Source organism: Chenopodium album, chromosome 16 (genome assembly GCF_948465745.1).
Source record: "Chenopodium album chromosome 16, dcCheAlbu1.1, whole genome shotgun sequence".
Lineage (NCBI taxonomy): Eukaryota > Viridiplantae > Streptophyta > Magnoliopsida > Caryophyllales > Amaranthaceae > Chenopodium > Chenopodium album.
This window is the reverse complement of record NC_137849.1, coordinates 32427811-32438942: the sequence shown is the minus strand read 5'-3', so window position 1 is coordinate 32438942 and position 11132 is coordinate 32427811. Positions and strand designations below refer to the sequence as shown.

The 11132-nt window shown below is 35.0% G+C and overlaps 1 protein-coding gene across 1 annotated transcript; it reads right to left on the bottom strand.

Moving 5' to 3' along the window:
- Positions 1 to 303: 303 nt before the first annotated feature.
- Positions 304 to 10194, bottom strand: LOC145586377 (uncharacterized). Its single transcript, XM_081643200.1, has 13 exons — positions 10041 to 10194; positions 9259 to 9429; positions 9052 to 9184; positions 8784 to 8865; positions 7528 to 7624; positions 5604 to 5706; positions 5385 to 5518; positions 4867 to 5044; positions 4046 to 4200; positions 2474 to 2683; positions 1443 to 1790; positions 992 to 1118; positions 304 to 744 (listed from the first exon to the last, which is right to left on the bottom strand). Exons 2-13 carry the CDS (start codon positions 9364 to 9366, stop codon positions 593 to 595), a joined length of 1827 nt encoding a protein of 608 aa, XP_081499326.1. The 5' UTR covers positions 9367 to 9429; positions 10041 to 10194; the 3' UTR covers positions 304 to 592.
- Between the last annotated feature and the right edge of the window lie 938 nt (positions 10195 to 11132).

The following is an 11132-nucleotide window of genomic DNA, read 5'->3' as shown; positions in this document are numbered from 1 at the left end:
TTAGAAGTATAATGGATATGCTCCCTCATTAATTCATTCGGGAAGTATATGGTACATTATGTGCTCTCAAAAAGAATTAGATCAATCTGGTAATTAGCAATTGCAATGATTCAGGGTCTTCTATTTCCACAAGTCTCAAAAGTTCTAACAGAGCAGTTTCGTTATATACTTAGTATTTCATAACTTCACCTTTTTTATATTTTTTGATAATGAATAATCAAAGATATATGATCATAATTCCATTAGCAAGCATACTATATAAAGTGCTGAAATATTAAAGAAAATAACTAGACGAGCAAAATGTCTAAGAACAATAGGCTAAATTAATAGGTATGCATCAATGAGATACAACAGCAAATTATACATGACCTTGCCTTCCCTGCAAGTCTGATTTCATGAGGGAAGTACTACCTAAACCTGAGTGATATGGCCGAGAACCAGAACATGCACGTCATTTTATACTTTGTTTCAACAACTAATGCAGACTCGAAGAGAATAAACATTATTTTCCAAGAAAATTTGAGCATCTTCCCCTCTAATTAAACTATAATGGCAAAGGAGAAGGTAACAATGTCTACAACTAGCATCAGGGTTAGTGACGGAAGTGCCTTACTTCAGTTAAAACTAATGAGACGCCATATTTATTGCAACAGTCTACAGCATCCTTGTCTCTTATACTGCCACCAGGCTCTGCTATGACACTTACGCCACTCTGACAAGCTTCTTCCACTGCATCGTTCCAAGCTGTTCACAAAACATCGTATTAAAGCCCATCATCTGACCTTCCACTAACTTCAAAACATGTACAAAGTACATTCCTATGAGCTAACGATACATCAAGATATAAGATACTGAACGTAGCTACTTAACGACGACTTATCGTAGCACCTATGGATAGCAATTAACAGTTAAGACTGCAAGCAGGCTAACTTTGCAAGAATATTTTCTTCCTAAGAGACAAGAAAATACAGACCATATGAAAGATAATTACCAAATGGGAAAAAAGCATCGCTTGCCAAAGACGCTCCTTTGATCTCATCTCCAGCTTTTCTCATAGCAATCCTCATACTTTCAAGGCGGTTTGGCTGCCCACTACCCATGCCTAGCATGCAATTGTTCTGGAAAAAAAAAAATACATAAATAAAATAAAATCCAAAGAAAGAAAGAAAAATACTATGTATATAAACAACCATTTCAGTTCACTTTCAAGGCTATAGCATAAACCAAGCAACGAAACAAAGCCTAGCCAACCTTTAAAACCCACTTCAAAGAAGTATTTTGGTAATTGAGAAAGAATATTGCAAGTTTTAAATGTGAAACTCTTCTGACTATGAGTAATAATCCATTGGTGCAATTAATGCTTAGTACTTGAAAAAAATACAATAAAAAGGAAAAGTCGCCTAAGCCATGCATGAATTAACAGAATAAATAATGGAATTCACCTTTGCTATCACTATAGCATTGCTCTTCACATGCTTCACACAAAGCCAGGCAAACTGTGCATCACTTAGCTCCTTCTCTGTTGGAGTGTTTTCAGAAACAACTTTAAACTGGATATCCTCAGGTGTCAAATCATCAGACTCCTGAGCTAACCAACCACCTCCAACTTGTCGCAAAGAAAGTTTCCCTTTGTCATTCTTCTTTGCCTCGAGGATTCTTAAGGTCTTTGATTTTCCACGTAGTATTTCAAGTCCTTTTTCTGAATATTTGGGTGCAACCACAATTTCGTAAAACATCCGAGTCTCACCATCTGTAGGGCTTCTAAACTCTCGAATATCCTTTGCAAGAGCCTTCAAAGTGTTCAAATCAAGAACGGCATTTAGAATCAGTCCTTTATTGCTATAAAAATGAATTTTAAGGAAATCTGACTGAGATAAGAAGTTCAAAACCAATAGAGAAGCAGTTACACTCCTAAAATTAATTTAAGAGAAGTACAGTTGTTTCCAGCAGAACACCAGCACAAACATTTTTAGATTAGCAGTAGTGAAAAGCGTTAACAGCTGCTTTTGCACCAAGGAACGATTACATAAATTGTTGGAAGTATCACCAAAATAATCTTTCACGAGATGGATTTAGCTTCAAAGTTCCCAGTACCATGTAGAGATGGTACAGCTAGAGACAAATTAATGACATAAACATTTTTGCAGATTTAGACAGTTAAAACTAAAAAGATTTATACATTTTATGACAGTAAGTTTTGATAGGCCTGTTATTTTTTCGGACGGCCTAATCATGAGAAGTTTTTTTATTTAGGACAATGAAACTATAATGATAAGAAGAAAGATGCTTTTTCTCAGTCAAAATGAATTTAGTAGAATATTTGCTTTGCCTCATGATGAATAGCCTAAGTTTGATTTGTAGAGCCAAATCCTTAATGATATGATACTATTCACATGGTCATTAAAACCTATTCCTACCACAATATATATGTATTCTGACAACCATAGCTGATTTAACTGCAACAAGTGATTACCTCATCAACTTCTACATTGAAGGCTACAATGCCGCCAAATGCACTAACTGGATCTGCTTTGACAGCTAGCCTGTATGCTTCGATAATGTCATTGCGTGAAGCTACTCCACAAGGATTTGTATGCTTCACCACCACACATGTTGGATCATTGAATTCAGAGACACAATTCCAAGCTGCATCAGCATCCAAGTAGTTATTATACGACATTTCCTGCAGAAAGAAAAAATATGATGATTCTCTTAGGCTGCATAAAATCCTCGATTAGCTGGAGAAACCCAAAATTTATGAGACATCATGTGATGCAAAAATCCCTAGGACTTCAACCAAGTTATCAAACAGAGAGATGAAAGAACATCTAGACAAAAGCTTTGAAGTCTGAACAACCCAAGACACTTGGACAGTGACTCAGTTATGCGATAATGCGATATGATACTCCCTCCAATTACGATTTTGAAAAAAACATAAACAATCAAATCTTTTCTCAATTCCTATCAAACAAGGTTACGATTTTTGAAAAAAAAAATAAAAAATAAAATAAAATAAAAAAAATCCTTTCTCAATTCCTATCAAACGAGGTCAAAACCCCTAATGTTTCTTCTTTCTGTCTGCAATGTACTCAAGCTTCATGTGAGTAAGGGTTACACAATGGGAGTAGCCCTACACCTGACACCACTACCAAAATCTCATAGAACTACCAATGAGTGAATTTACAAATGTGAAGTCATATATTAACTTTAAAGTAGGGATGAGCAAAAATTCAAGGTACCCTCACCTGAAACCGGAACCTACTCGAAACCGCAGGTTTCAAAACCGGAACCTGTAAATCAGGTTCCGATTCCGGGTAATAAAAATAGGAACCTATTGCAATAGGTTCCGGTTCCAGTTCCGAATAATAAAATTTTGGACCCGAAATCTGTAGGGTACCCTATTAGTATAGGTGTTCTATAGGATACATGAAACCGAAACCTATCATTTAAGCCAAGTATAAAAGCCCTATATCAAAATTGTATAAAAGTCGTCACCTACCTCTCTCCCTCATCTTATTCATTTTTCATCTTATTACTCTTAATGGTTTAATTAATGGTATTAATATAAGTATTTGTAATTTTGTATTAAATGTTCAGACAATCAAGTAACTATTAAGCTTACTTTGAAAGACAGGGTACCCTACAATCAAGGAACCTGATGCAACAGGACCCGAAACGGTACCCTGCTACGCTCACCCCTACTTTAAAGCATTATAAATTTCTACAGCATAGACAATCCTTCATCAAAAGTGTTGTCAATTTTAGGTCAAGTTTAAAAGAACTATGTTCCAAACAATAGGTCTGACACTAAAAGGCAACAAAGGGTAAACAGGACAACCCAGGTATAAAGACAAAGGTAAATTTACTTTTACCCAAAATAATAATAAAATCATAAAATTAAAAATTAAAAAAAAAATTTAAAAAAAAAAAAAAAAAAAAACCTCTCAGAATACTTAATGCTGAGTGGAATTTTTCAGTGCTAGGGCAAGAGATAACTTCTCGAGGCATTAATTCAGAGCACATAAGAATTCTATACTTGTCTCACCTTTCCATGGTGTTGAACAGCTGTAGCGATACCACCAGAATTAACCTCAGCAAGACTCTTGTCAACATAAAATGCAGCTTTTTGATGAGGATTCTCCCCATACCGAAGAGAGCTTTTAAGGGATAATGGCACTGTAAAGCTGGGTGGGAATTTGTCTTCAACAAAAGAAAGAATATTAGTCTCATCCATAATGATGATTATAATAATGGCTTAAAATTATTTATGATGAACATTATAGACATATGATTGTAGAGGATACACATGTGAATAAGGGTTCACGATAAACAAAATTACCATTAAGGATGAAAGAGGAATAATTAACTGGAAGAACTAGCAAATCAGCATGATCACGATGTTCTCTCATAACATTTGTAAATGTGATACCCTTTCCAGTATAGTAAATCAAAGAGATTAACATGTAATTGTGATACCCTTTCCAGTATAGTAAATCAAAGAGGTAACAAATGACAGTAAACAGTGCACAATAAGGAGAATTTCGAAAACCAGGTGTCTAAACAACATATTAGGCAATGAACTGAAAGCCTTTTCAGTCTATAGACAACCACATCAATACCCATAATGCATTTGATGAGGCTCCTGCCTAGACAGCAATGTAGCATTTAACTACAAAGAGGCCTCTACAAACTAAGCTTTGCAAATGCAAAGGCAGCTGATTGCCCCTACAACTTACACAGCAACAATAAATAAATTTGATTTTAGCCCATCAGAATCCTAATTTTAAAATGTATCCATGAAGATTCTTTCAATAGATAGTGTTGTCTATAGTCCAAACATCAAGATTTACATATTCATAGACATACCTCCTCCAGTTTGCTTCCACAGCCACTCTGAAACTGCAGAATCATAAGCAGCTACATGCTGAAAAGCCTTCCAGGCTAGCTTCCTCCGGAACTGCTCATCATCCTGATCTCCCTTAAGATAATCTAACAGAGAAGCATAATCTTGTGGATCAACCACCACCAGTACATCCTTGTGATTCTGTTTATTGTATCAGCAGTGAAAACACTAATGTAATTAAACTTTGAATCAAATCAACCAAACAAAAACTAAAAGAATTAAATGGAGAGCATCACATGATCCCAGGAAAGATATGACTGAACCCATAAAGGCATAATATCAACTAGGGGTTCAGAAGTCAGTAAATAGCACCGGATAAGAAAAGTCAACTTAGGATTTGTATGTGGACAACAAATTCTAGGTTTTAAAACTTGGTCTGCAGCCAAATTATAACTTAGATAAAAATTGCCATTTAAGTTTCACTAATTATTTAGAGCAACAAATGACCAAATTTCTATCATACTCCAAGCAGTAAAATTACCTTTGCGGCAGCTCTGATCATTGCAGGTCCACCGATGTCAATATTCTCAATTCCCTCATCAAAATGGACTCCTCCAGAAGAAGTCACTTTATCATAAAAGGGGTATAAATTTACAACAACAACATCAAAGGTTCCTGCAAGTACATTGTATCAAACTATATAAACCATATAAGCATCACAAGAAAATAAAGTCAGTAATCAATCTAGAGTGTAACTGACCAATTCCATGTTCCTCTAAAGCATCCATGTGATGCTTAAGGTCTCTTCTAGCAAGGATGCCTCCGTGTACGTAAGGATGCAAAGTTTTTACACGCCCATCCAGCTGTAAAAGGCAACGCAATGATTTTTCATTATGATCAGTCTGTTCAGTGAGTGTTATACCCTTTTATGTCCCTATAGTTTGTGCACGTATGTGTGGGGACATATCTTCCAAGAAAACAAACAACTGAAAGATCTGTCACTCTTAGAATCAGGATGCACTGATATATAATAAGCTTTCAATGAATAGGAAAAACAAAAGGAAAAATTGCCAAAACTAATACAACCTTTGGCCGGTTCTTTTTTATTAATACAACCTTTGGATTATTTTGTAATAATACAACCTTTAGGAGGTGCTCATTTTAAACTAGACAAAATCGAATTTTCGGTGGATTTTGAGGTTAGGAAAGGGAAGGGGATGAGTTTTTGGTGGTGGGGATGGGGAAGGGAGGAATATCCCCTCCCCTTCTCCCACCACAAATTTTACCGAAAATTCGATTTTGTCTTGTTTAAAATGAACACCCCTTAAAGGTTGTATTATTACAAAATAATCAAAAGATTGTATCATTAAAAAAGAATGGGCCAAAAGTTGTAATATTTTTGGCATTTTTTCCTTAACAAAATTCATTATTACGTGGTAAAGACAAGGGAGTTTGACTGACCAGGTAATATTTGATTGAACTCAGAACACAATGCATGCCAAACTTCGACTTTCAAGAAACGTGTGGAAACAAAAGGCAATTTATGAGTTACCACTAGGGCATCAGTTTACAGTGGTAAGAAAGATAACTTATACAACGCTAAATGGCTGTGTAATGGGATTGTATAAGTTATCCTACTTTGCATTTATAAGTAGGATAACATGTCTCATGAATCCCTATGCATTAGTTATCTTACTTTAAATCTCTCTAGAAAGATAACTTGTACAACGCTAGATGGCTGTGTTATAGGATTGTATGGTGTGTTGCTTATATGGTCACATGTCCCATAAACCCCTTTGCATTAGTAATTCTACTTTAAATCTCTCTAGATGTAGCTAAAGGAAAAGAAATTACTAGAGATTCCTTTTTTTTTTTTTTTGTGTGTGTAAATTTGAAAAAGGAAGTAGATATCATTCACTAATTTGGACCTTATGCAGGAACCTAGGGATGAAAGGCATCAAACATTAGAATACAAGAAAATTGAAATGGGACATGGAAACGTAACAATGCGAAAACATGGAAACATAAAATCTCTAAACAAATGAGAAACATGTGGGAATACAAAATCGCAGAAAATAATCAATTCTTTTGGCCCGATATTGAGAATCTTGGATCATCATCAATATAAAAAATAAAAAGTTACAATTCTATGTTGGCTCTGAAGTTACAAGTGAGATTATGACTTATGAGCATAACCAAGTTTCCAGTTTTCTAAACAGAAAATGTGGCTTTCATAAGCATTTTCATGAATCTAAACGATTGAAAACAAGTACGGCATAGGCTCAAAAATAATAAGACATACATTTGCCGGTACACAAACTCCCTACAGCAGTCCTTCAAAGTTTATTTCATGGAATTAGACCATTAATTCCAGTGATTTACCCTGTCTATTTCTTTTGTCGGATGCAATGTGGGCATAGGAACACAGATCTACTGTTTTAGTAGATAGGGCAGGGAAGATACTTGAAACTGGGTAAAATGTTGTTTTCTCCTACTTGTGCCTAACTTTACAAGTAGGAAGAGAGATCATATCAAATAGGCACTTAAACAGCATATGGAACTTACTAAAAGACCAAGTACTATGCCGTTTATACATCAAAGTATAAAATCATGCAGTTGGGAGAAAAGCGAATATGGTGAAGATAAAGACTAGGAGCTTTGTGCAAAACATACAGAAGGCTCACCATTTCAGGAAAGCGAGTTAGCTGCTCCACTTTAGTAACAGCCACACCAGCATTTTCCAGAGAAGTTGCAGTTCCTCCGGTTGAAACAATTGTGAATCTAGATGGGAAAAAACCACATTAAATTTATGGAAAGTTTTTTTTTTTTTTTGCCATTATCATCTATCAGGTGGATCCAACAGAAAAGCAAATAAACACTAACAATGAAAACACACACACACACACACACAGATTATGAGACTAATTCAACTGCAAGTCTCTGAAGACTTTTCTGAAGCATAAATAGCCATTATACAACTTGTCTGAGTACTTCATGACACAATATAGTAACAGAAACATGTATAGAGCCCTTGCTTTCAAAACAATTTTGGTTAACCGTGAAGACAGTGATATCTGAAAACTTATAACTTGCATCACAAGCCATGGATAGCATTAATTAAGATTGCATATATTTATAATTACACCCAACAAATTTAACCAGGTTCCACCTCTACATTAAAAGAGGCAACAAACATTAACTATTCATAAATTGTTCATTATTCTAATCTAAATTAATTTGTTAAATATCCTTTTGTACTGAAACTATTCCAAAATTTCGGAAGCTTCAGAATAAACAGAGGTGCAATTCATCTTCAACTTCTGATAGTAAATTTGTTTCAAGCATAAAGTAGGAAATATTAGCCTAGAAGCCAACATAAATAATTTAAGCATCACTACAGCTCGGAAATAGTCAGTTTTAGGTTTTAGTTTAAATTTCTTAAAATGACCACATCTTGGAGAAAATGACACTAAAATTTCTACCTCTTTTATTTTTGTATATAAAGAGTGAGCTGATTACAGCTTACAAATATACATGTACAAGTGGATAAGATATACTTACTGATATATGCCAGCATCTTGGAGAGGGACGAGAATTAGATACACACTAAATAAATTTAAGAACATAGACAGTAAACTGATTACACAGGCAGATAGGACGTCCAATCAAGCTAGAATTGAGTATAACAATTAAATTAAATTCAGTAAATAACTGGAAATAATAATTCATACAGAAGTAACGTACGTTACTTGGCTCTTTTTCCTATCTAGTCAGACATGGGTGTGACCCTTCAAAATAATGCAGCTTACCTAGATAAAAACAAGATGTATACTTTTGGCAAGAACATGTAACACACGGAACAACATTTATGAAACATAATTAAACACCGCATGCGTACAATAGAAGAGAGCAATGTTCTAAAAAGCAGCGCAAAACTGACCCTAAGCTTTGTAACCCACTTCCAAGCAGAGCTAAGTCACTTTTATCAGATAATGAAATCAACACCTGCTTTGTCCCCGAGCCTAAAAAAACAAATAATCAAATCAAAAATTATGCAGAATTTTCACAAATTCCGAAGAAAAAACTCTACTAGACTCAATCATGAATGTACTAATCCTATATGACATATTTGAAAAGTAAATACCCAAAGACATAGAAGAGTACAGTAACATTTGCACAATAAAAGAACAAAGGAAGGATTAAAGTACCTGAACCTGTAGAGGCAGATTCCAACTGCGATGTAGAAATCGATTCGGACACAGCCATAGCTTTAACTTTCTTCGAGCTTGATTTCAGCGACAACAACTCAACGTCAGTTGAAACTGTTGAAACTTTTGCAGCCTGGTACCATATCAAAATTAGATAACCATAATTCTATAACACAAGGTAATTTAAAAAAGAGGTTTATGAGTTACCAATTGAGTGTGTAATTTTTGGGAGCTTAAAGACTGAAGAAGTCCAGAACGATTGAAAATCGAGGTCGATGGTGCTTTACATGCACTAGCCACAGAAAATGCAGGCATCTCCAGTAAGATTTGAGACGCTCAAAATATAAGAGTGTTCTTTATTTTTTATCTTTATGCACCCTAAAATGAAAAGAAAAGATTAACAAATCAATTATAAAATTCAGCCATATTTTATCTTTCTAAAAATTATTCAAAGTATATTAAAACTTTGAATACAAAGTATTAAACTTTGAATAAAACCAAAGCTATAACTAAAATAAACCTTCACAAAATTCAATATCTTAAAACCTCACCATTTGTAATAGGGACTTTTTAAAGTGATATACAATGCTCAAATTAATAATAAAAGATAATCCAAAATTAAAGTTAATAACCCAAATGCACAATTGAAGCCTCACACATAATCAAATACTACTACTTATATAATTGATTTGTTAGTAATTAAAAGAATTTCTCATTACATAAGATGGTTATGAACTGATAATAATAATTAACAAAAAAATTAAAAATCATTTCATGAGCAGAGTACATAAAATTAAATCAATTAATTAAACATAAAAACTTAATTTACTAACATGACATAAATACTCTATACTTAAACTATTAATTATAATTTTTTGATTAACTAGTAAGACTTTAATAAACATAATCTAGTTTAAACCCTAGATTGTGAAATTGATATGATTGTTAAAAAATAAAAAAAAATAAAAAAAAATGAAAGAACAAGTTACCTGAGAAGCTGCTGAGAACAAATAGTTTGTAATGGAGAACGTCAAGTACGACGTTCAGTTAGCTTAAATGGAGAAGGAGGAGGAGGCAGGGCTAGGCTTATGTTCATCCGGTTTTTTTTTTTTTTAACAAAAAGCAATTCAATGGGTTGGAGGCTTGGAGCCCGACTAATAAGCCCTAAATTCGATTCGATATTTTTAAAAATTCAACCCGTCTAGCCGGTTGTAAATAAACGAAATACCCATATTAACACTGATTAAGTAACTCCTAAACCACTGACGAAGTAACCCTATAATATTGAACGAGTAACCCCTGTACCACTGACGAAGTAATCCTCGTAACACTGATCGATGCTGATTAAGTAACCACTAAAACACTAACGAAGTAAATTCCATTATGGTTGGTGTCAGAATTAATTCGCTAACTATGATGGCGTTAGATTCACTAACCAGCCAAACTTCACACACTAACTTTATATAAGAATGCACAATATAATAAACACGATAGAACACTAAGAATATAACACAAAGCATACTTTTATTAATATCATTAATAGCATATTTACACAATAGTTTTTGGATGCCTTGGACAGACCCCAAGGTCATCTATTTATAGGCAAAGGAGGACAACCCCCTCCTATGCGAATAGACACTACTCACGCATGCATGCCAAGTGGCGCTCATGCAATTAACCGTAATCTAATACAAGTCAGCAATCCTAACCCACACACAATACGGATCACCACCATTATCCTTCGTGTCCCTTCACTTTGCCTTTATCCACAAACCGTCACTCTAGTGTGAAAAGCTGCGTCGCTTCAGCATAGTGTCAACTCCGTTGGCACGTAACGGTTCACTAACCGTCGTCTCGCACCAATCAACGCCTCTATCCAAAGCACCCCTTCGCTCAGATACCTCTTCGCACCAGATGCCACTTCGCACATTGGTGCTGATCCGCAACAAGCAACGCAACGCTTCGCGTTGCATCGCACCAATGTGCTACTTCGCTGGTACCATGCCAACGACCGAGCAACACGTCACTTCACCGCACCGCATCACAGCCAAGCATCGCGTCGCTTCAGTGTCCCGTGCCAT